General features: G+C 37.0%; 1 protein-coding gene across 50 annotated transcripts in view; it reads left to right on the top strand.

Moving 5' to 3' along the window:
* LOC118206174 (titin-like) overlaps positions 1–26,382 on the top strand; it is a 154,072-nt gene that overhangs the window by 86,650 nt on the left and 41,040 nt on the right. For 28 of the 50 annotated variants that reach the window (XM_035378465.1, XM_035378500.1, XM_035378642.1 and 25 more), the window contains 28 exons: positions 148–192; positions 336–383; positions 536–583; positions 677–724; positions 2,311–2,358; positions 2,504–2,551; positions 2,691–2,738; positions 2,843–2,884; positions 4,641–4,688; positions 4,837–4,884; positions 10,953–11,000; positions 20,152–20,199; positions 20,758–20,805; positions 21,105–21,152; positions 21,297–21,344; positions 21,484–21,531; positions 21,651–21,698; positions 21,836–21,883; positions 22,022–22,069; positions 24,454–24,501; positions 24,639–24,686; positions 24,826–24,873; positions 24,997–25,044; positions 25,189–25,236; positions 25,374–25,421; positions 25,561–25,608; positions 25,836–25,883; positions 26,023–26,109. In XM_035378465.1, coding sequence (XP_035234356.1) covers positions 148–192; positions 336–383; positions 536–583; positions 677–724; positions 2,311–2,358; positions 2,504–2,551; positions 2,691–2,738; positions 2,843–2,884; positions 4,641–4,688; positions 4,837–4,884; positions 10,953–11,000; positions 20,152–20,199; positions 20,758–20,805; positions 21,105–21,152; positions 21,297–21,344; positions 21,484–21,531; positions 21,651–21,698; positions 21,836–21,883; positions 22,022–22,069; positions 24,454–24,501; positions 24,639–24,686; positions 24,826–24,873; positions 24,997–25,044; positions 25,189–25,236; positions 25,374–25,421; positions 25,561–25,608; positions 25,836–25,883; positions 26,023–26,109 — 1,374 coding nt within the window. The remainder of the gene's footprint in view (positions 1–147; positions 193–335; positions 384–535; positions 584–676; positions 725–2,310; positions 2,359–2,503; positions 2,552–2,690; positions 2,739–2,842; positions 2,885–4,640; positions 4,689–4,836; positions 4,885–10,952; positions 11,001–20,151; positions 20,200–20,757; positions 20,806–21,104; positions 21,153–21,296; positions 21,345–21,483; positions 21,532–21,650; positions 21,699–21,835; positions 21,884–22,021; positions 22,070–24,453; positions 24,502–24,638; positions 24,687–24,825; positions 24,874–24,996; positions 25,045–25,188; positions 25,237–25,373; positions 25,422–25,560; positions 25,609–25,835; positions 25,884–26,022; positions 26,110–26,382) is intronic. The other 22 variants (XM_035378881.1, XM_035378900.1, XM_035378918.1 and 19 more) reach the window with 19 other exon arrangements.

A 26,382-nucleotide genomic window follows, 5' to 3' on the forward strand; every position in this document is an offset into this window, starting at 1 on the left:
CCTGTAATGAGAGGTACTGATATGGGATGTTACATTTTGAATTGTGGACAAATGCATTTGTTTTGTAGATAATTTAGATTCTTTATGAATTTATTAATGTACCACATTTAAATTGTGAAAATGTTCATTTGTTTTTCTCTGTTTCAGAACGTGAGGTTCAAAAAGAAGTTAAACCCACACCTGCAAAGAAAGGTACTGATATACAATTTTGCATAGTCAATTGTTTGCAAGTACATTTTTTAATTTTCTTTGCAAATAATGTTGATTCTTAAATAACTTTATACAGCTGTATTTATATTGTGAAACTATTCTTTTCTTGTTTTTCTCTGTTTTAGAACCTCGGGTTGCGAAAGAGAAAGTTAAACCAGCACCCGTAAAGGAAGGTACTGACATAGGATTTTCCATTATGAATTATGTACAAGTACATTTTATTTACTTTGTAAATAATGCTGATTTTCTTTCAGAAAATAATAGATTTTCTGAATCTATTATTTTTAAATTGTGACATTGTTCTCATGATGTTTTTCTGTTTCAGAACCTGAGGTTCCAAAAGAGAAAGTTAAGGAAGCTCCTGTAATGAGAGGTACTGATAAATTATTTTGCATACTGAATTGTGTACAAGAGCTATTATTTGCTTTGCAATAATGTTGATTATTATGATATTTTTCTGTTTCAGAACGTGAGGTTTCAAAAGAAGTTCTCAAATCAGCACCGGTAAAGAAAGGTACCAATATACGATTTTGCATCATGAATTGTGTGCAAGTACATTTTTTATTTGTTTGCAAATAACATTGATTCTTAATTAATTTATGAAAGTGTTCTTATGGTATGCCAGTTGCCAGTAAATTGCTGTGTTTTTCTCTTACTGTAAAGTTACTGTAATTAATTTACAGTACAGTACAGTAAGTGATACTGTATAACAGGAAAACAGTATTACAGGTGCTATTGTGTATTTACAGTGTATTAAGTGATACTGCATTGTTACTAAACATGTACTAAGTATGTACTACTGTAAAATTAACTATGGAATATAATTTTACAACTTTGCAATACTTAAATGAATATATGAATACAATAATTATAGAAATAAATATTCTCAATTTATTACATTGTCAAACAAACATACATTTCATAACAATGTGGTAGCCAAAGAGATTACCATTACAGAAATCTTCCCAGCTGAGTGAAATCCTGAAGTATATATGTGCTGTGATTGGTCAGAGTAATGTGGTTAGTGAAAAGATGTCTTAAATACTGATTGGCAGGAGTAGGCTCAGTGAAAAAAAAACCTGTTTGCGGATCTTGCCACCATGTCTCAAAAATCCACAAATAAATGCAAGCAACAGGCTATGCACAAAAGTGAATCAGCTACATGCATCTGTGGATCAGCTATATTTATTTGTGGATCTGTTACATTTATTTGTGGATCAGCTGCATTTCTGTTTGGATCTGCTGCATTTATCTGTGGATCAGCTGCATTTATTTGTGGATCAGTTACATTTATTTATTTATTTATTTATTTATTTATGAGAGTAATACCCCCATAAGGAAGAAACAAGCATATCAAATCCATCCTACAAAATCACTGCTGCTGAAGTACACAGCATGCACCACCCTATGCCACATGGCCTTTATACATACATTCCAACTGTAGTATTAAATTACAGTAATACTAGTCAAAGTGCACAACTTGGAGTGAGAATTGGAATGAAATGGTGAGAGATGAAGTGAGTTAGTGCCTCTGTCATGATTGTGTCAGAGAGGAGAACCATGTGACTGCGACTCAGGAAAGGTATATGAAATGAAACAAGAACAAAAAAATATGTCTATCAAGGGCTCTGACTATTACTATAAAGTGTCATAATTATCAATTGAATTAATACTTAATGGGCTAGCTTTCAGTTCTCATCTTCAGCACTGGATGTAATGTCACCCCCTGCAGATATCATTGATTTCCACTCAGGTTCCCCATTGGGCTCTTTTGATTTTTGATAGATGTTAACTGAGCATTACATTGAAAAGAGAAATAATTTATTTTTTCGATGTGAAATATTTCTTTCTCACCACACAGACAAAGTTATGAATTTTTTAAATTATAATTTATTTTAGCCTCCCTCATATTTTTGCGCCCTAGTCTGAGATCTGTATGATGTAATGCACAGGGTAAGGAGAGAAGCTGAAGCAAAGTACTGTATATTTTACATTGCTGCACAGTAGAAACTACAACAACATTTTACAGTGTGATTCTTAATGAATTTCTTAATCATTTAAATTGTTAAATTATTCTTTTCTTGTTTTTCTCTGTTTTAGAACCTGAGGTTCCAAAAGAAAAAGTTAAACCAGCAACTGTAAAGAAAGGTACTGACATATGATTTTGCTTAGTCAATTATGTGCATGTACATTTTATTATTTGCTTTGTAAATAAAGTTTATTCTCAATGAATTTATGAATGTACTACATTCAAATTGCAAGAATGTTATTTTGGTATTTGTCCTTGTTTCAGAACCAGAGGTTCCGAAAGAGAAAGTTAAAACAGCTCCTGTAAAGAAAGGTAATGACATAAGATTTTGTGTAGTGAATTATGTTTAAATACATTTTATCATTTGTTTTTTTTTAAATGTTCTTGGTGGATTTTTCAATCTATTAAATTTCAATTGTGAACTTGTTCTTATTGTATTTTTCTGTTTTAGAACCTGAGGTTTCAAAAGAGAAATTCAAACCAGCTCCCGTAAAGAAAGGTATTGATACACTGTAAGATGTATATAGAATTTGGTATATAGACTCACAGTTAATTTATGAATGTACTACATTTAAACTGTGAAAATGTTTTTCTCTGTTTCAGAACGTGAGGCTCCGAAAGAAAAACCTGTACCTGTAAAGAAAGGTATCCAATATATATCCAATTTTGCATAGTGAATTGTGTGCAAGTACATTTTTAAATTTGCTTCTCAAATAATGTTGATTCTTAATGAATTTCTGAATCTGCTAAATTTAAATTGATAATTTTTCAGAACCTGAGATTACAAAGGAGAAAGTCAAACCAGCTCATGCAAAGAAAGGTTCTAATAGAATTTTGAACAGTGAATTATTTCTCTGCAAAAAACTTTTATTCCTTTTTAGTCAGCTAGCCTTTTGTTTCAGTTGAATTGACAAGAAATTTAAATTTAAGTTTACAGAACTCACATGATTAAAAGTTGGCACAACCAGTGCCACAACTGAAAATTTCAAGTTAGGTGAACTGTTTTAGCATTTACGTGTGCACTGCAGAAATGTTATTCAATTGTTGTCAACTGGATGTCAAGTTAGGTGAACTCTTCAAGCCGTTTTACGTGTGCAGATTGACTGCTCTTGGCCTCCGAAACAGTTATACAAAGCAAATTAGGCAACATGTAGAAATTATATTTTTCAAAAATTGAATGAGTTCAATAAAAATGAAATATGAACACAATGTTCGCTCAGCAGGATGCAGGTTACCTTTTTCAATGAATCTTACTCTTTTTTTAACAGAATTTGAATATGAAGTTGACATAAATAGTCCTCCATCACAGTTTAGTATAAATCCATCCATGTTCGGTCCACAAACAGAGCGCATGATTGACAGCCCCTGCTCGTTGAACCCGTGCATGTTTCCCTGTCTGGCACACCTCAGCCTCAGCCACAGACTGGAAGGATTTGACATGTGAGGTGCTTATTACAGTGATAGAAGCAACAACACAATCATATTAAATATCATAGATTGGAACCTATCAATACAATAGGTTGGTTTGATCAATCAGTAAACTTAGAATACAATCAATTACATTTTTGGCTAGCGATGCATGATATCTTTATTAAATAAACCAATTTATTATAGTTAATGGGCACTCCAGCAGCAAAAAGTTATATATACCCTGCCCATGTCTGAATCAGCTTTCTAACTACTGTGTCCTCAAAATATGTACTGTCTACTAAGTATGCCACTTATTGTTTAGAACATGATGGGCAGTATGTGAAAAATAACCATTATACTATTTTTCCTCCATACTTTTTCCAACCGTACTGTACATGCTCACGTGTCGATGTTATTGTAGGAAAACATCAGCAAGCCAGCACCTCATTTTTAAAGCGAAGCTGCACGTTATTTTATGCATAGAGGCTCTGCCTGTCTGATTTATGGGACCTCCTGAAAAATAGGATGTACCTCCTGAAAAGTATGCACCTGAATACACTTACCGAAGCCCAAGAAATAAGTAAATCATACAGGGATTTTAGTACACTACATTTAGGCAAAATTTCACCTATTTGCAACTAGTTGACATGAATATGCATCATAAGCTTGTTTATTCCATTACATATTCCATGGTTGTGACAAATGGGGAAAAAAATGCAACTAAAATGTTTATAGTTGTCTAAAATAACTTATGTCCATATAATTAGTCCAATATGACTTTTGTTAATTAACTGCATGGTTGTCTCTCAACTTAACTGAGTCAATGCAACAAGGTTACTAAGTTTATTCAACAAATAAATGAAATTTTTTTCAGTGTCTGTAAGTATGTGTTTTGAAATTTGCTTTCTAAATAATGTTGATTACTAATGAATTTCTGAATATTCTACATTTTAATTTTCAATTATTCTTTTCTTGTCTTTCTTTGTTTCAGAAGCTGTGATTTCAAAAGAGAAAGTTAAACCAGCTACTGTAAAGAAAGGTGTTGATACATGTTGATTTTGCATAGTGAATTATGTGCAAGTACATAGTATTATTTGCTTTGCAAACAACATTGATTCTTAATGTATTCCAGAATCTATTACATTTAAATTGTGAAAATGTTCCTTTGGTATTTATCCTTGTTTCAGAACCTGAGGTCCCTAAAGAGGAAGTTAAAGCAGCTCCTGTGAAGAGAGGTACTGATATAGGATATTAATAGTGAATTGTGTGTAGGTGAATTTAAAAATTTTATTAATAAATTTTTTAATCTACCTTTACAGTGGTTTAGGGTTTCATTTGGTGCTGCCTTCCCAAGCGATATTCCCAGCAGAGGCAAATGTGCATGTGTTTTTTGCACAACCGCCACCAGGTGGAAAATGTGAGCACTGACTTTTAACACTGCAATCGTGGGACTAGCAACCTTGAACAGTGGCTTGCACAGTCAAATGACTGCTGCGGGAAAGGAGAGGAGACTCGTGTCTTATTATTTATTAAAGAAATTAATTTTACTCATTAATGTGTTCGTTAGTTCAGTTTTTAATGTTAAATGTGTTCAGCTAATTTGCTTGCTGCCTTAGCCTCATCTTCTGGATGCTCCGAGTAATTTATGGAGAAGAAACAGCCACCTGGTTACAGGCATTTATAATAAGCACACACCAGATTGGTCTGTGTGGTAGGCTATTTGCCTTTGCAAAGCTTACCCTAGGTGTTTAGAAACAAACAAATGCAGCTTTTCTCATAGATTTGGACTTTACCACAACTCATTCACGATAAGTTACAAAGTTGATTGTGCGTCAATGTTTGTGTCTTTTTAAAAAATAAGGCCATATGCTTCATAATCTGAGGATGCGGCTGGTCTCACATTACCATTGGAAATGTGTTTCCTTGATTAGCATCTGTATATGCAGAAAAAAGGCTTGGCATATGCACATTATATAGCGTTTTCATTTACTATTACAATTATTAATCATACTGACTTGGTGGCATATTTTTGGTTTTTTTTTTATGTTCTGTCCAAATTGTTAAAAACTGTAGGCCAACTAATGTCGATGCTCCGCTGGTCTCGATTCCTTGTCTGCTGGATAGCAGATGCTCTAACTCTCAATCAATCAAAATTCAATTCTATTTGTACATTTCACGAACAATTGTCACAATATGCTTCACAGACAACCCTGGCCTAAACCCCCACAGGAGCAAACCCTGTCACATCTAATGTACTGTTAAGTGTATGAGATGGCAGGGTAGAATCCCAGGGAACACCATACGCTCGCATAGCCGATCTAAGGCATAAATTGAAGAGATTGCATGTAGCGTGTAAATCGTTAAATTAATTTAGGCCCTTATCATCCTAGTTAGACTTAGGTCAGGTCAGAGTAATGTTTACTGTGTGAACTGGACTCAATGTGTTCATGGCTATGAATAACTGTTACAAGTTGGGTATTGTACCTTTTCAGACCTGTGTTTTGTAGTTGTTTAAATGACCTTCGGTATGCACTTATTGTACGTTGCTTTGGATTAAATTGTAATGTAATGTAATACCAAATGTCTGAAAGGACATATATTCCTTGTTCGCTCCATTGATGGAAAGAAAATTGTTTTCCCCCAGTTAGGAGATTAGGTTTATGTAAAATGGGGGAATGTGTATGCTATTTGACAACAGTTTTAGATAACTTTTCTACTGATTTCCAAGTGGAAAGTAAAACAAAGACCAAAGGGCCATATTTCTATTTAGAATCTTTCTTTTTCTTATTGTAAGCAATGAGAATAGACAAGGTTTTCTTTCATAGATTTCCATGACACTTGAGAATTCGGATAAGCCAGATGGAAACAGGATGAACTTCTGGCCTAGGTTAAATCTGTGCAGCACTGGCCTACGGTAGTTCGGCACATGGTGATTGAATGCCTTTAGAGAAGTGAATTACATGAAGTAACCTATGAATTCTATCTGCGGCAACCACTGATTTTATAAATCCAGTTTGGTCATTTGGGCACTTCCGGGAGGCCAGTATTTGGCATATATTCTTATTTCTGCATTTAAGATTGATAAGGGCCAAAATCTACTGCATAAAGAAAGGTCTTTGTTCGATTAAGGAAATTTAAACAGTAGTCTTTATTGAAGTTATTATCTGAAGAATATAGATTGGAATAAAAATGACAAAATTCTGTGTTAATATCACTGGGTTGAGTTACTATATTGTGGGATGCCTTGATAGTTTTGATAGGGAAATTGTTCTTTTTGCCTTAATTTAAGGACTGACTAGGTCTGTGGTCATTTAAAGTAAAACTTCCTTCTGCTTTAGTGGATGAAGAATTGAGTTCAGAACATATTAAATCAATTGTATTTTCCTCTCTTCTGAGAAAATGTTTTGTTCTTCATACTCTAATGAAGTTAGTTTGGTTTCACGATCAGTCACCTTGCTCCACTTATGCTAGTTTGAACATAATATATAGGATATTATCCTATACAGGGATCATTTACAGTGTTGTCATTTGGTGAAATAAATTCAGTAAGTTCATTATTTAAGTGATTACAATAATTGTCATTCAATGATTGTATGTTTCTTGGTATAAATGTTTGTTCGTAAATGTGAATGTAACATGCAGCGAGGGAAATGTCCCCATGGGGATAAAGAAGTATTCTATGTATGTATGGACAATATGTATTTTACATGCAGTATTTATTGTAAGTAGAAAATATACAAGAACTTGTACATTTAGTAAAATGAAGTTGACAAGCAAGTATAAACATATGTTTTGTGGATGAATATACTTCCTGTAGGTATTCACCAGCAGTGAATTACGGTATTAGAGGTATTTAGAGGCAATTATAGGTATTTGACACTTTGATGTGACACGAAGTTTGAATGACATTGTAAAATGGTAAGATTAAAAAACACAGGGCCTTGAAACAATTGAGGAAACATTGGGTAGCATTGCTTTGGAACACAGCTTATTTAATTTCGGTGAGGCAAGATAGGCTATATTGTTTCTAATACAGTAACTTGGCGTCATTTTGATATCAGTACTTTTAGTGGCAAGCATAGATTTTTCCAGTTTGAATGAATGAGTTATAGACGGTGCTTTGTATGTGTGAGTAACCGGGCATTTTTGTACGTTGAAAACGTGTTTTTTATGAGAGATCATTTCTTTTTGCAAAGTGTTATGAGAAAGTGAGAAATGCGAAGTGACCCTTTAAGAAACGGTTGTGGATTATGGCTATCCTTGTGAATTCGTACAGTCCGATGAGCGTTTAGCGTTTAATACTTTCGCTTTGCTATATATGTAAAACAGTGGCTGTGACAAAGAGTGCGGTGGTGTAAGTGTAAACGCATCAGAAACGCAGGTGAAATATGGCCAGTGTATGTACTCACGGATTTGATGGCCATCCAACGAGCCTTGATTGACAAAAGAATCAGCAAGCCCGTAGAATTAGAGTTCCCTAGGTCGCAACTTGTGTAACCTTCTGTCCTGCTCCGTTTTCTGTTATTTGTGGAGATGCACTTTTAGTTATGTAAGGTTTATAAGGCATTTTGATATGCTTATCTGGGGGTAGGTGTCCTCTTCGCTGTTTTCCTTAGATCAGTAGATCAGTGACCTTACGTGAGAATTGGAAGTAGTAGAACCTGGAACACTTGATAGTGGAGAACAGGAGCAGATGCATATGTCCCAGCAAACTTTGCATATTATATTATATTATAAAATAACAATAGTGTGAGAGAAATGAGGACAATTGATGAAATTGAGTAGTAGAAACAATGTTTTTAGCAGAATGGGTAGGTGAAGTCTGACATGATCACAGACTATATTGCAAAATAAATGAAGTGACCATGAGCAAGAGCAGTTTCCTTATCGAACGATAAATATAACAGACGGTATAAGGAATCACTTGTGAAAATAGTGGGTGAAGTGATGTCATATTGCGTAGGAAATCTATTGCACTGATGTACTTTTGTCATGTTCAGTACTAGTATATATATTGTAATTATGTGTTATAATTATTGAGCCATGATTTTAAATGTAATGTTTTAATGGGGAGTTGCAGACAGTGCATACGAAGTAATTGTTTGTATGTGGGTAGATAGAGAACAGGGCGAGGTAACATGAATGTAGAAACGTGGCATTTGCTGATAAGAACGTTTTCTACAGTAGCCAAGTGAAGAAATGTAGTTAGTAGAAATGGCACAGTGGTCAGCTGATGTAACTTTTTAAGAAAATATATACATTTGCCGTCATGAAATGCATATGGCTGGCAGTGAGTGACTTTTGGTAAAGCAAATATAAGTGTAAGAAAAGGTTAGCGTAAAATATCAAAGTATTTGCCTGAGGGCGATTTTACGTTTTCCAGGCCGTAACTTTGGCAGTGTGCCACCATGACGTAGCTGTGCAACGAGTGAAATTTGTTGGCCAAATGTGTTTGTGGTTTTAAAGAAGAACACAGGCCAGTAAGCACAGCTGAGCTCCGGTTGAATCCATATGACCTGGCAATATTGTAGCCAGTTAACTGAATGTGTAGATGGTACGTCATAATGCAGTGTATACGTTCGGTGAACGCCAGGTAGATGTGGTGCAAAAGCAATAATTGAGAAGTAATCGAGAATTATTAGTGAGGAAAAAAGCAGGTTAAAGAAACTTGTTCCAGGCGTGGCTTGAACCGGGGACCCTATGATCCATAGACCATGACATTGACCAATCAGCCACAAAAGGACTAGCTGTTAAGACTGGAAAGGTTTTAGAGTAAAAATATATGTCTATTTTGCCTGTGTATGTGAGATTTTGATTGGCGCATGTAGGTGAAGGATTGGTTGGTGTCAGTAAAATGTCCAATGGGGAGACATTTTGTTTGTGGGCTAGGCGGCAGGAAGAAGAAGGAGAAGATGCAAAATCCCCTTGGTTTGTGGCTTTATTGTGTGGACATGTGAAGTTGTTTATGAATTCTGTCTGTTGAAATAGGGTCAGAATGTACATAAATTAATGTTTTTAAGGGCTGAGTGTCTGTGGCTGTTGTGGTTATTTATGTGGGGAACCCTGAGAAGTGCCAAACTCTCGGTACTGTATAGGTATGGGGCATGCCGACTCGCCAAGGGGTTTGTTTGAGTGAATTTAAAACCAATTTATCCACAGTCACACAATAGCCTACAATGTGAATACAGTTCATTCAATATGTGCGTTTAGTTTTCACTTTGTCTCACAAGGTCCTGGTTTTGGTGATTTTGCAGGAAACATATTTTGACAATTTATTTAACATGTATAGTGTCATAAATGCTACAATGTAATCAAATAACAACATGTAAAATGCTGACTAGCCAGTAAGTACCGGTTGCTTGCTTTAATACGATTTTTTAAATTCCATGTAATCACTTCGTGTTGGAGGGAAATGAAATGCTTTAGGCTATCATCTGTGCAAATTTTAGGGGTAAATGTTAAATGGACTGCATTTATATAGCGCTTTTATCCAAAGCGCTTTACAATTGATGCCTCTCATTCGCCAGAGCAGTTAGGGATTAGGTGTCTTGCTCAAGGACACTTTGACACGCCCAGGGCGGGGTTTGAACCGGCGACCCTCCAACTGCCAGACAATCGGTCTTACCTCCTGAGCTCTGTCGCCCCCTGAGCTATGTGTTAACTAATATTTAGTGGCATTATATACTGTACTCATTTACTTGTATAGATTGTTATGGGATGCAACATTTAATTAAATGTGTACTGCCACTGCTTGCAACCACTGACTAAAACTTGCAACTGGCTTTTGCTTTACTTGAGGGACTTGGTTGTGAAAAAATTAAGCAAATTTTAGCTGTTAATGTAGAACATGTCAAGGGTGCACTGCACACCAGTCCACATCATGTCAGAGTGGGGTTAATGAAAGCAAACAAAAACAAAATGGCTTTGGCTTTTTTTTTTCAAATACTAATGTTATCTCCAAATAACAGACATAGGCGTTTCTCTAAAGATGTCAAGTCACCAAAAAATGCACCACGACATGACGTTAACTATAATTTCTCTGTTGCCATCAATACAGATATAAATGCAGTCCATTGGGATGGCAGGTATGCCATCCCGCCAAGTTACGCTTTACCATGTACCAAGACAGTATAATGGAAGATCTCCTTACGAGGAAAAATTACACTCTGCTGCCCCCTACTGATGGAACAATGCAAGTATTTCCCTCTGGCAGGCTGAACCTCTGCTGTGGAGCCAATTGGGCCAAATGAAACCCTACACCACTAAACTGAAATTATTCTTATGATGTTTTTCTCTGTTTCAGAATCTGAGGTTACAAAGGAGAAGGCCAAACCAGATCATGCAAAGAAAGGTGCTCATATAGGGTTTTGTATAGTGAATTATGGCAAAAAAACATTTATTCCTTTTTAGTCAGCTGGACTTTTTAAAAGTTGAACTGACAAAAAATTAAAATTTTAAGTTTACTGAACTCACATGATTGAAAGTTGGCGCATCTAATGCCACATCTTAAAATGTCAAGTTAAATGCCATTTAAAATGTGTAAAATGCTGTTTGTGTGCAGATTGACTGCCCTTGGCCCCTGAAATTGTTATGCAAAGTAAATTAGGCAACATGAAGAAATCATATTTTTCAATTATTGAATGAGTTCAATAGTTCAGCAGGATGTAGGTCACCTTTTTTCGATGATTCTTACTCTTTTTTTAACAAGAATTTGATGAAGTTGGCATACTATTACAGGCATTTAGAAAATCAGTGAAGTGGCCCCTCATTTTTAAAGCGAAGCTGCACCTCATATTTATGCAAAGAGACTCTGCCTCTCTGATTTATAGGACCTCCTGAACAGTATGATTTATTTTCTGAAAAGCATGTTTCTGAATATACTTAGCGAAACCCAAGAAATAAGCTGATTCAGACATGGCCCCTATGTGTACCCTAGGGAGGTAGGGTAGGGACCCCAATCATTGGTCCCTACCAGTTACCCATCATGCCCCGGTCCACTCTCTTATTCCTCTACACAATAATTTTTTTTGTTTTGTTTTAGTGTAATGTCTTCCTGATTGCCTGTCCAAAAATATTTTGCCTGCTTCTTATTATTATTTTAAGGAAACCTTTTATTTTAACTAAGAGTTTGGAAACAAACCATGAAAATGCGTTGTGCAACTTGGTTTATTCCATAACTTGGTAAGATAAGTTTGGGAAATGAACTATACCATATTAGACGTACTTATTCCATGGAGAAATTTTTCAAATTCAACTAAAATGTTTCAAGTTGACCAAAATATTTTCTTGTGGTCCATATAATTAGTCCAGTATAAGTTTAGTTGATTAACTGCACAACTTTTGACAACTTGATTCAAAGCAATAGGATGACTAAGTTGATTCATCAAATAATTTTTTACAGAGTGCATTGGTGGCAACTTATGAAAATGATTGGGGATGCTCCTCTGGCAACACACAACACGACTCTGACAGAAAAATGCTCAAAGGCCTATGTTTCGCCCGGTTTATAAGGCTTCCTAGGTTACATGAGTTAATGCACGTTGTATGTCAGAAAGCAAATAGTGTACAAGTACCAGACGGTAATGTTAGCTACAGTATACACAAGCAGGTTGACAGTTTTGGCCTACAATAGTAGACTCCTGTAAAGGCCTATGTGTTTCGGTAGTGTTTGGCTTTATGTTCAAGCCTCTTCATTTAGCCACCATTCCTGACAGAAGGCATAACCAGAAAGATATATCATGCAAAACTGCACATCACAAGTTTCCAGCGCTTGTTCTACTATCAGTAATAAATGAAATTGAGGTCAGACATCTCCCATATATTTTGAACACAGAAAATTACACAACTGAAAGCAAAGCATTTTAAAAGTGCAGGTGCAGATTAAAGGCCAGTTCTCACATTTCCCATATAATTATTTTTATAACAGCTTTATAGGCAACAGCTTCAAGATAAGCCCATTTATTAATCCACACTGACCAACCTAACAGCACTGCCTTAAATACCAGTCATTCCATAAACCCCAGCTAAAATCCTTAAGCAGGTACCAAACAAGTTAATTTATGCTGTTGTCCTCATGCAGATTTTCACATCAACAGAATACATAGGCTACAGTATATTTACAAAAATGATTTTCAAATAACAAATTTATCCATTCTTTGTGAACATTCCCCTCACTTTAATTGATCCTTCCGGGTGGTGGACAAGTGTCTAGCCGCAGTATTGTTAGATTTTGCAAGACAAATAAGAGATTTCATTGCCAGAAATGAGCCAGAAATTCAGCCATAAATTAGTTTGTACCATTGAGCCATAGTCACCATGAGAAAAGGGGTCACTTATTATACTTCCAAATAAGCACACCAGATTTTAGTAAAATAAGCAGACCAGATAAAAAGAAGCCCCAAAACTGCAACCCGCACCTTCTGATTTTTTGAAGCCATGGAAATAAGAAGCCCAAAGTCTGTGTGGCAAGACTGGTATGCAGCTCTGTGACTTGATTTTTTAAATGGCATATTAGTTAGGTGGTTCAAACACAATGTTCTGGAATCCTATTTTATTTGTAGGAGTTATTATGGGTCCAAGCAATGGAGTTCATATTTTTATTATTAGGGGGCCAAGCACCAATGGTATGTAGGACCCCTATTGTTTTTAGGTAGGATTTTTATTAGGAGGCTAAGCACCAAGGGTACATAGGCCCCTATTGTTTTTGCTAGGATTATTATTAGGGGCTAAGCCCCAAGCTTGCGTAGGACCCCTATTGCTTTTGCTAGGGTAATTTTTCTTCATCTTCCCTATTGTTTTTGCTATGATTCTTCTTATTATTTTTCTTCCACCCCTTGCTACATTTTCACCTCGTTATCATGCTCAAAAACTCAAAATTTGGCAGGCATACTCAGTATGACTGTGTCACACACTGTGAAACACCCCAGGGTGGACAGAAGAGCTGGACACAGGGAGACAGACAAATTCCAGTTTTCACTGGCAATTTATTATCAAATGGGGCTAGAGAGAGAGCGGTTTACCAAAGGAAAAATAATAAACGGAATAGCCTTCTCCTATCCCCCTCATGGGTTCTAGGTAAAAATAAAAAAACTAAAACAACAAAGGCAAAATAAATTAACAAAAACCAACAATTTTTCAGCCCATTTCCCTTCCATTTATGCTCTCTCAGAAGGATACTTGTTCCCCGGACACCTACTGGGAGAAGAACGAACACTTATAAACCCTGGACTGATTTGTAATGTAATCAGGGTGTATTGGCCTACTTAACCAGTAGGCATGGTCCTCCGATTGCCCCAATTCTCCCTCTCAAACTGAGCACTGCCACAGACTGTTTAGATTTAGCCAGAGGAAAATTTTACAACCTTTGTAGGCATAAGAATGTTGAGACTCATTCGTGACTCATTCAAGTTTTCAGCATGCACACTGAAAATGTTGTGGTTTGTTTACGCAGGAGAAACAATGCGTGTTCTTTGATGCAAGCTGAATGACCAAAACATCATTAAAAATTTAATTTTATTATCTAAAATGCCCCTGGCTGATAGTGTACTGGGCAGAAGTTATACTGTCCATGTATATATATGGGGACTGTTAGGCCAGTACTGGTGAGAGAAGTTTTTATATGGACTTATATGTTACTGGACATAACAACATTATTTTGTACATGTAACGGCAAAATGGACAACAATGATAATTCCTCCAGAGAATGAAACACTATTCAGTTTCTCTGAGTTGGAACTAAAAATATTTTTTGATTTTGTTTGCTGAATTCTTGCCATGACAAGCATATTGACTTCATGATTTGTGTTTGGAGTTCCAAAAAGGTGAGGACCCCCCAAGCTTGTTCTGCCATCCCACATGCTACAAAATAAGGAACCATTGTCTCTAAAACATTAGCATGGTAAAATAGTTCATGGAGATAGAACCATGAGTTTTAACCCATTCATATGGTGTATCGTGATCAAATTTCACTATAAAAAAATGGAATGAAGGCAAATAAACCCACTTGTCCGACTTACAGTAAGATATTAAAGAAGTAAATTGGGCTTCTTCGGGTGAAAACATACATGAGCCCTGGATTGCATCAAAACCACAATATTGACATTCATTAGACTCTGACATTTCAAAAAACACTTCCATGTAAAGATGATCTCCTTTTTAAAAGACATGAAATAACTTCCCAGCAGCTAACTCTAAGCATACATCATATCAACTGCACAAATTGCAGCAAAAAACTGAAAGATTACTTGCAGTCACTTTCTCTGCAGGTCACATTTTGTAATCATGAAAAGACATAGCAGTCCATAGTATGGTCCTGATTAGGAATGTGTCAAAGCTTTATTGAATAAATTATTCATTGCATCACTATCACAAGTTCACCTCTATCTTAAACCAACCAGGCGAAGGGAATTATTCTTAATAATCGCCATCGCCGTAAGGTGGACTACATGCAGGCTAGAGCTACAGTGCATGCACATAGACTGTAACGAAGTATATGCAGGATTCAGCACTAGTGACTGTTATAATCCAGAGTCTATATTTTTAATTTAGGGGTAGTGCTTTACTTGCATTCCACTTCACATGGGCTCTTGTGGGAGAAAACAGGATAGACAGAAAGGCAAGGATGTGCAGCAGGCAATGGGGCAAAAATCAACAGCTCAAAGGGGTACTTTTACTCCAGTGGGCAAATGGGCTGGTGCTCCACCACCATAAGGACTATACACTATATGACCAAAAGTATCTGGACACACCTCGGTCTGGGGCTTTCGTGGTTTGGGCTAGACCCCTTTGTTCCAGTGAAGGCCAATCTTAATGCTACAACATACAATAACATTCTAGGCAATTCTGTGCTTCCCCAACAGTTTGGGGTAGGCCCTTTCCTGTGTCAGCATGACAGTGCCCACGGGTATGCAACGAGATCAATATAAAAATCAATATTGTTGCGAATGATGTGGAAGAGCTTTAATGGCCTGTCCAGAGCCCTGACCTCAACCCCATCCAACACTTTTGGGATCAATTGCAAAGCCAACTGCGAACCAGGTCTAATCGCCCAATCAGTGCCCGATCTCACTAATGCTCTTCTGCCTGAATGGAAGCAAATCCCTGCAGCAATGCTACAGTACATCATCTAGTATCACACCTTCCCAAAAGAGTGGAAATTATGGCCATATTAATGGCCATAATTTTGGATGAGATGTTGGATGTCAGATCTCCACATACTTTTGGCCATGTGTATGTGTGCATGTGCCAGACTGGGAGGAAACAAGGACTGGCCCTTGTATACTGCTTGTCTCCCTCTCTCATGCATGCAGTGCAACCCAGCAGCACAGCTGTGGTATGAAGGCAACTAAATTGTTACAAAACTTTGTTATAAATTGCCCTCAATGCTCTGTAGCTCACCCTCGCTTGGCCTCTGACATCACTGCTTGCAACTATTTGTTGTTATTATTCTCCCAGGTTTTGGCTTAAGGGTTTCTAATGTCTGTTTGGACTCGTGAAAACTCTTGAAAATTGGTGCAAGCTATAGGGCATTGGTATAGGGCTCATTTTTTTAAATTCATAAATTCATGACAAATCACTGTTGTCTTTTAGATATTTAAAACTTTGTTTAGTGATCAGCTTGTGTGATGAACCCTAACTGCTCCCAACAAGCTGATTGGTACCTTGCATGGCAGCCTTTCACTGTTGGTGTGTGAGTGTGTGTGTGAATAGGTGAATGAGAGGTATCAATTATAAAGCGCTTTGGATAGAAGTGCTATATAAATGCAGCCCATATATCTGTACCTTATTTTCTCTTCCATCTTGAATTGCAGCCATTTTGGAAATGCTATTAGCCTGACTGTCCCAAGTTTTGGCGTAACCACATGAATGAGACCTATAAAACTTGGTGCATTGATACAGCGTACGTACCTTCTTTCACTGCGATTTTAGCACTTATTGGCCATTTGTTAGTGGCATAATATTGGCTGGGTGTGCTTGGCACCCATGTATTGCTATTGCAGCTATGTTTATGATTGAAGCTGCTGGAACCTTAATGTTTTCGCTGGTATAATTATTAATTCTTCGACTGTTTACGCTAATTACAGCGAAACCGCTGGGTAACTTTCGATGAACTTTTGCACAATGGTAGTCATTCTTGGGGACAGTAGCCATGCAGCAAATTTATCCCAAAATGGCCGCATGGTGGCGCTATAATGGACAGTTAAATATAAAATATTCAGATTATATCTCTCCTGCCTCTTTCGTCCTTGAGACATGGGACCAATGTCAATAGATGTATCTTCTCTTGAACTAAAAATAATTCCACAGAACCCATAATGTCCATAATGTTGAGTTTCCACCTTTTAAAAACATCTCCTAGAATGTTTGACATATCAACATGGAAGTTGCAGCAATTTGTTTGTTGGAAGGTCCTCTAAAAAAGAAAAAATAAACCAGACCACACAAAAAAAACAGGGCCACAGTAATACATATATATATATATATATATATATATATATAAATTCAGACATTCACAAAATTCACTGTTATCTTCTTGCAAATATAAATTAGCTGTTGTGATCAACTTTGTCATCTTGAACCTATATCTTTACCTTATTTGTCACCCAAACCTTGGATTGCCACTATTTTGGAAATGCTATTAGCCATTTTACTCCACCCCCAGTTGTCATGGTTCTGTGTCTTCCTGTCTGTGTTTCCCTTGTTGGGCCGCCAGATGGCGGCACTTCTGTTTTGTGTCCTGCTCCCCCCTGTTAATTGTATTATTGTTGTCTCGTTATTCTATCATTGTTCCCACCTGTGTCTTGTTATCCCCTCCTTTTCTGGTTTGATTGTTTTTTGAGTTCACCTGTGTCTTGTTACCCCCTGTCTATTTAAGTCCTTTGTTCCCTTGACTCGGGTGCTGGTTCCTTGTGTTTGTTCCTACGTGTTTGCTCAGACCATTTGTTGCCCTTGTGCTCTGCCTGCCTGTGTTCTGCCCTGCCCGTGTTTGTGAGTTCCTCTTGTTTTCCGTTTTATTTAGATATTTTTTTTGAGTTTGTGTTTTGCCCTTTGTGGCCTTACCTGTTCCCTGTTTGTGTTTGCCTTTTTTTGTTGTAGTAAAGTCCTTGTTTGTATCTATCCTTTTGAGTTTCGTGTGTTTTTTCCCTCTGCTTTTGGGTCCGTACCCCCCACGAGTCCTGACACCAGTTCTGGCCTAACTACATGGGTGAGACCTATGAAACATGGTGCAGTAGTAGCAGATACCTCACTATGATGACTTATTGATTTTGGCACTGATTGGCAACTTGGTGGCACTACTGTCATTTGAATTGCCAATATTCAAACAGTTATTACTCCCAGCCCTTTTGAGGTAAAGACTTGGATCTTGCCTCGCAAAATGTCTCTCCTCGTGGACAACTCAAATCCAGAGTCATCATGCGCACCTTTTTTAGTTTTCAGCCATTTTTTATTTGTTTCAAAATTTGTTTTAAAAATTAACAGTTTGACATATTAACATGTAACTGGCATCAATATGTTCAGTAGACGGTCCTCTAAAAAGTTACTATAAAGAAAGTTGATACTCCAAAAAACATGGCTGCAGTAAGCCAACAAAAATTGACGTGGATGTGGCTTATCACAACATTGCTCAGAACTCAGGAAATTTGGCAGCAACATTGGCACTCACAGCTGGAGCCCAGCCCTTGGAATATTGGCCCAGTTGAGTCACATGGTGGTGCTATAGAGCTCATTATTTTTTAAAATGAATAAATTCATGAAAAATCACTGTTGTCTTTAAGACAACATCAGTTTCCTCATCTGGTACATATATCCAAACATTATTTGTTGGTACCATCTTGAATTCCAGCCATTTAGGAAATGTTAGTAGCTGTTCCATGTTTTGGCCCAACCACATGAGTGCGACCAATGAAACTTGGCACAGTGGTAGAGGGTACATGCCATTGGCCTCTTCATTATTTTGCCACTGATTTGTTTCTTGTTAAGTGGTGTATTATTGGCTGTGTGTGTTTGTGTATCATAGTGGCTGAAAGTTGTGTACTCTTCAGCAGGAGCGATTCTGACATCGATTGGACAGTTGACAGGGCTTATCGCCCGCCCCATTTAGTCTAGAGACATGAAACCGAAAAGGTGTGATTTTCCACCATTTTGAATCAATTAAAAAAACTTTAAAGACATCTCCTCCTACAAACTTTGATGAATTTGCATGACATGGCATGCTGCATCTATCCACAATTATTTTGAAAAGTTATATAAATGAATAGCCTACACTAAAAAAGTGCCCACAGGAATCCATTTAATTTGCATGTGGACATGGCTTTTTGCAAAATAGCTAATAAATCCCAAAAGGTTTCAACTAAAGAGATGAAACTTGGTAGGTCAATTGATGCTAAATCCTGAGGCCAGCCAGCAATAAATAAAAAAATCACTAAAAATAGCTGTTTTTTTGTGTATATTTTAAATATGCTACCTTGACTAATCTTCTCAGTATGCATATGTCTATGAATGAATTTGTCACCACCATCTTGAAATAGAGACCATGTTGTATTTTGTTTGCTCATATGCCACTTTTCTGACTTATGGTTGGTTATTTCACATGCAAATTGGTAAACTGATAGTTGACCACTACTAATCTAATTAGGTGCTGATGGTGGCGTTATAATTAAAGATTAGATTTTCACCCCTTTTAAATGCCATAACTCCCACACCCTTTGTGCCATTCATGCAATTTTTTTTACACAATCTCTGGAGTAACCTGTAAAAATCTGCACCTTTCATCTTAAAGTTTGCCATATTGAATTTTTTTTTTAAAAATTGGATATTATGTGAAAATGTATTCTCCATGAGGCTTTTTTGTTTCTTCACCGATTTGAATAGTGCTTGCTGAATATGTCCAGGTTACCTAAATATACTTAGTAACTATAAACCAGCTTGTGGGAATAAAAAGTAAAGCAGCTATGAACCGGTCAATGCATTTACATGCACAGTTGAAATCGATCTATATTAATAGCTCAATTTAGCCAAAGATGAGATTTAATTGGATTATTGTCTTTGTCCCACTATACATGACTCGGAAAGAATCAAATTATTGACCGAGGTGTGTCTGATGAAGGCTTCTTATAAATCCTGCTTCCTCCATTTTTGTCGCAACTTTTTTGAATAGTTCGCCATTCCGCGTTTGTCTTCCATGTATTTTAGGATATTTAACTCCTTTGGTTGCGATAGCATGAAGTTGGTCTCCTCGTCCGTCCAGAGTGTTTTTTTGTGTTTTTGATACTAGGGAGGGCAAAACGGAGCTTTACAATGTCGCCAGCAGTGTATGCGTGTGAGCTCGACAATGCATTTCTCACAGAAAAGGTTGTTTGTTGCCTTTTTTAAATTAAACTATTACAGTGTGAGCAAGTATATAGTTTTTTAATTTGCTTTATAAATTATGTTCATTTCTAATTAATTTCTAAATCTTCTACATTTAAATTTGAAATGATTCATTTCATGATTTTCTGTTTCAGGACCTGAGGTTCCAAAGGAGAAAGTTAAACCAGCCACTGCGAAGAAAGGTACTGATAAAGGATTTTGCATCATGAAATGTATTCAAAAATAGTTTATCATTTGTTTTGTAAATGATGTTGTATCATTTATAATTGATATTTAGTTTATTATTTGTTTTGTAAATGATGTTGTATCATTTATAATTGATATTGAACAAATTTCTATTAAAAATATTTCAATTGTTCTGGCAGTGTTCGCAGAGGGGAAGCCAGTGAGGGTATGAGTCCTGATCGCTGCATTAGCGACTCCTACTGGCCTGCCCAGCGGGGAGGGGATCCGGGAGAGATAGCGTGAACCTCTGCGCGTGTTACGCTCTCCCATTGAAACTCCTCGCTGTCTGGTGAAAACAGTGGCTGGCGACTCCACATGTATCGGAGGAGGCATGTGGCAGTCTACACCCTCCCCAGACTGACAGAGGATAGCGCATCGACCAGGACAGTGGCTGGTCCACACAGGGAATTGGTATAACGACTAAATTGGGGAGAAAATGGGAGAAAAATGGCAAAAAATAAATAAATAAATTATAATAATAATTCAGTTGTTCTTATTCAATTTTTCTGTTTCAGAATCTGAAGTTCAAAAAGAAAAAGTAAAAAAAGTTCCTATAAAGAGAGGTACTGATATAGAAGGTTAAAAGCGAATTGTTTGCTTTGCTGTATGTTGATTGTTAATGTAATTCTGAATCTATTATATTTCAATTGTGAAAATGTTGTTACCATTCAGAGCATATGGTTCCAAAAGAAGTGAAACCAGCATCTGTAAAGAAAGGTGCTGATATACGATTTTGCTGGGTGAATTGTGTGCAAGTACATTTTTCAATTTGCATTGTAAATAATGTTGACTCTTAATGAATTTCTGATTTTATTACATTAAATTTGTGAAATTATTCTTTACATGTGTTTTTCTGTTTCAGAACCTGAGGTTTTAAAAGAGAAAGTTGAACCAGCTACTGTGAAGAAAGGTGCTGATATATGATTTTGCAAAGTGTATTATGTGCAAATACATTGTATTGTTTGCTTTGCAAAAAACATTGAGTCTTAATGGATTCCTAAATCTATTACATTTAAATTGTGAAATTTGTTCTTAACATGTTTTTCTTTTTCAGAACCTGAGGTTCCAAAAGAGCAAGTCAAACCAGCTCCTGTAAAGAGAGGTACTGATGATGGATTTTGCATTGTGACCTGTGTTCAAATGCATCTTATGATTTCATTTGTAAATAATTTTGATTTGTAGAAAATTTAAGAATCTGTTAAAAGTGGCAAAATTGTTCTTAATTGGTCTTTCTGTTTCAGAACCTAAAGTTCAAAGAGAAAAAGTTACACCAGCTCTTGTAAAGAAAGGTACTGACTTAATTGTGTATTATGTGCATGTACATTCTTCCTGGATCGTAGCCTTGTCGTGGCGGAAGGGCTTGTGAGGTTTTATGATCCCAATTTCTTATTATGTTTTTCTTTTTCAGAACCTGAGGTTCAAAAAGAGAAAGTAAGACCAGCTCCTGTTAAGAGAGGTACTGATATAGACGTTAATAGAGAATTGTTTCGAAGTACGTTTTATTTGCTTTTAATAATGTGTATTGTTAATGTATTCCTAACTCTATTACATTTTAATTGTGAAATTTGTTCTTGTATTCTTTTTCTTTTTCAGAACCTGACGTTCCAAAAGCAAAAGTTAAACCAGCTCCTGTAAAAAGAGGTGCTAATATAGGATGTTAATAGTGAATTGTTTGAAAGTACATTTTATTTACTTTCTAATAATGTTGATTGATAATGTATTTCTAAATATATTACATTCAAATAGTGAAATTATTGCTTTCATGTTTTTCTCTTTCAGAACCTGAGTTTCTAAAAAAGAAAGTTGAATCAGCTACTGTAAATAAAGGTACTGATAAAGGGTTTTCTGTTGTGACTTGTGTTCAAATGCACCAAGGGTGGATGAGATTTGTCTGGAAAAGGCTCTGAATGTTGGTTGTGTGTCTTGGCTGCCACAAATCCTCAATGTCGCGTGGAAGTCGGGAACAGTGCCTTTGGAGTGGCAGACCAGGGTGGTGGTCCCCATTTTTAAGAAAGGGAAGAGTGTGTTCCTATTACCGGGGAATCACACTCCTCAGCCTCCCTGGGAAAGTCTATGCCAAGGTGCTAGAAAGGAGGCTTTGATCGATAACCTCAGATTCAGGAGGAACAATGCAGGTTTCGTCCAGGACACAGAACAACAGACCAGCTTTTTAGATAGATAGATATTTGAGGGGGCATGGGAGTTTGCTTATTCAGTCTACATGTGTGTTGTGGATTTGGAGAAGTCATATGATCGTGTGCCCCAGGGTATCTTGTGGGAGGTGCTGCGGGAGTATAGGGTACTGGAGTTGCTGTTGCGTGCCATTCTGTCCCTGTATACAGCGAAATCTGTGTCCGCATTCTCGGCATTAAGTCAAGCTCGTTCAAAGTGGGTGTCGGACTCCGTTAAGGGTGTACTTTGTCTCCCCTCCTATTCGTGGTTTTCATGGACAGGATTTCAAGGCTGGCTGGTCTGCCAGTATCCGCCATCAGACCCCTGCAGCTCATCCAGAATGCTGCAGCTCGTCTGGTCTACAACCTCCCCAGACATTCCCATGTCACCCCCCTGCTCACTGACCTCCACTGGTTGCCTGTTATGGCTCGCATCAAATTTAAGACTTTGGTGCTTGCATACCAGGCGGCTAAGGGGTCAGCACCAGGATACATCCAGAGGATCATCAGACCCTACACACCAGCCAGACCTCTCCGTTCTGCCACCTCTGGACGCTTGGCACCTCCCCCTCTTCGTGTCTGTACTTCCCGCTCCCGTCTGCTGTCTGTCCTGGCCCCTCGCTGGTGGAATGACCTCCCCGTGGCGGTCAGAACAGCAGAGAATCTGACTACCTTCAAACGCAGACTAAAGACTCATCTCTTCAGGCTGCACCTCTCCCCACCCCTCCCTAGCCTCTAGTTTAGCTCTACTCTATGTACCTAGTTAGGCTAATGCGATCTCGTTAGTTTTGTATTTGGCAGGATTGTTTTGTTTGATTCTGATTAGGCAAATGTGATTTCAGTGCTAGTTTTGTACTTGGCAGGATTGTTTTGTTTATTTGCTGAACAGGTTACCCTACAGGGTTGGAGTCCTGATCTATGTGGTCACTTCTGGCACTACGATCTTTACTTCACTCTAGTGTGTTTTTCTGCACCTCTGCACTTTGAACTGATGCACTTGTTGTACGTCGCTCTGGATAAGAGCATCTGCTAAATGCTTGTAATGTAATGTAATGTAAAAGGCGCAGCTGAGGTATGGAGTGTGTCCAGTTTGGGGACAATGGAGTGGCATCTGTACTGTTAGCAGATGATGTCATTCTCTTGGCCTTATCATACATCATACATCATACACTAGAGCAGATTGCAGCTGAGTGTGATGCGGTCGGGATGAGGATCAGCACCTCCAAGTCTGTGGCTATGGTCCTCTCCCAGAAAAAGATGGTTTGCCCTCTTCAAGTAAGGGAGGAGCAAGTGCCCCAGGTGGAGGAGTTCAAGTATCTTGGGGTCTCATTCACGAGTGAAAGAAAAAGGGATTTGGAGATCGACGGCCGTCTAGGTGTAGCGGCCGCAGTAATGCTGGCATTGTATCGGACGGTGGTGGTGAAGAAGCAACTGAGCCGAAAGCAAAGCTCTCGAATTACCAGTCGATCTTTGTCCCTACTCTCACCTATAGTCATGAGCAATGGGTAGTGACGAAAAGAATGCGATCGCGAATACAAGCCGCTGAAATGGGGTTTCTCCATAGGGCGGCAGGGCTTACTCTCCTTGATGGGGTGAGAAGCTCAGCTATCTGGGAAGACTTCAAAGTAGAACCATGGCTCTTCCGAAATTGAGAGGAGTCAGTTTAGGTGGTTTGGGCATCTGATAAGAATGCATCCTGGGCGACTCCCTCTGGAGGTGTTCTGGGCTCGGCCACCGGGGAGGAGACCCAGGGGTAGACCTAGGACACACTGGAGGGATTATATCCAAAAGCTGGCCTGGGATCGTCTGGGGATCCATCGGGATAAGTGAGCAGAAGTTGCTGGGGAGAGGGACGTCTGGGCTGCTCTGCTTGCCCCTTTGCCACTGCGACCCTGATCTGGACTAAGTGGTTTAGAGAATGGATGGATGGATGGATGGATGGATATTGTTTGCTTTGCAAATAACATTGAGTCTTAATGTATTCCTAAATCTATTACATTTTAATGGTGAAATTTCTTCTTATCGTGTTTTCTTTTTCAGAACTTGAGGTTGCAAAAGAGAAAGTCAAACCAGTTCCTGTAAAGAGAGGTACTGATACAGATGTTAATAGTGAATTGTTTGAAAGTACATTTTATTTGCTTTCTAATAAAGTTGATTGTTAATATTTTAATAAATCTATTACATTCAAATAGTGAAATTATTCCTTTCATGTTTTTCTCTTTCAGAACTTGAGGTTCTAAAGAAGAAAGTTGAACCAGCTACTGTAAAGAAAGGTACTGATAAAGGATTTTGCATTGTGACTTTTGTTCAAATGCATCTTATTATTTCGTTTGTAAATAATGTTGATTTTTAGCCAATTTCTGAATCTGTTAAAAATGGCAAAATTGTTCTTATTGTGTTTTTCTGTTTCAGAACCTGAAGTTCAAAAAGAAAAAGTTACACCTGCTCCTGTAAAGAAAGGTACTGATAAACCATTTTGCATAGTATATCATGCTCAAATACATTTTATATGCTTTGCAAATAACAGATTTCTGAATCTATTGAAAATTGTGAAATTGTTCTTATTGTGTTTTTATGTTTCAGAACCTGAAGTTCAAATAGAAAAAGTTACACCAGCTTCTGTAAAGAAAGGTACTGATATATGATTTTGCATAGTGTATTATTTGCAAGTACATCATATTATTGTCTTTGCAAATAACATTGAGTCTTTGCGTATTCCTAAGTCTTTTACATTTAAATTGTGAAAATTGTTCGTATCATGTTTTTCTTTTTCAGAACTTGAGGTTCCAAAAGAGAAAGTCAAACCAGCTCCTGTAAAGAGAGGTACTGATATAGATGTTAATAGTGAATTGTTTGAAAGTACATTTTATTTGCTTTCTAATAATGTTGATTGTTAATGTATTTCTAAATCTATTACATTCAAATAGTGAATTTATTCCTTTCATGTTTTTCTCTTACAGAACCTGAGGCTCTAAAGAAGAAAGTTGAACCAGCTACTGTAAAGAAAGGTACTGATAAAGGATTGTGCATTGTGACTTGTATTCAAATGCATCTTATCTCGTTTGTAGATAAATTTGATTTTTTTTTGCAAATTTCTGAATCTATTAAAAATGGCACAATTGTTCTTATTGTGTTTTTCTGTTTCAGAACCTGAAGTTCAAATAGAAAAAGTTACACCAGCTTCTGTAAAGAAAGGTACTGATATATGATTTTGCATAGTGTGTTATATGCAAGTACATTGTATTATTGTCTTTGCAAATAACATTGAGTCTTTGCGTATTCCTAAGTCTTTTACATTTGAATTGTGAAATTTGTTCTCATCATGTTTTTCTTTTTCAGAACTTGTTTTGATTGTTAATGTATTTCTTAATCTATTACGTTCAAATAGTGAAATTATTATTTTCATGTTTTTTCTTGTTCAGAACCTGAGGTTCTAAAAAAGAAAGTTGAACTGGCTACTGTAAAGAAAGGTACCAATAAAGAATTTTCCATTGTGACTTGTGTTCAAATGCATTTTATTATTTCATTTATAAATAATGTTTATTTGTAGTAAATTTCTTAATCTATTAAAAATAGCAAAAATGTTCTTATCATGTTTTTATTTTACAGAACCCGAGGTTCCAAAAGAGAAAGTCAAACCAGCTCCTGTAAAGAGAGGTACTGATACAGATGTTACACCAGCTTCTGTAAAGAAAGGTACTGATATATGATTTTGCATAGTATATTATTTGCAATTACATTGTATTATTTTCTTTGCAAATAACATTGGGCCTCATTCACCAACCGTTCTTAACAAGAATTTTCTTCTTAAAACCCACTTATGCAGCTTTCACGAAGATTCTGACATTCACCAATGTTTTCTTATTTGGAATTTGTTCTTAAGTAAGAACAGAATCTACGCACACTCAAGAGCACACTTACGCACATTTGAGTGCTGACATGTTTGTGCAAAATAATTGGTTATTGTGT

This window comes from Anguilla anguilla, chromosome 1 (genome assembly GCF_013347855.1).
Source record: "Anguilla anguilla isolate fAngAng1 chromosome 1, fAngAng1.pri, whole genome shotgun sequence".
Lineage (NCBI taxonomy): Eukaryota > Metazoa > Chordata > Actinopteri > Anguilliformes > Anguillidae > Anguilla > Anguilla anguilla.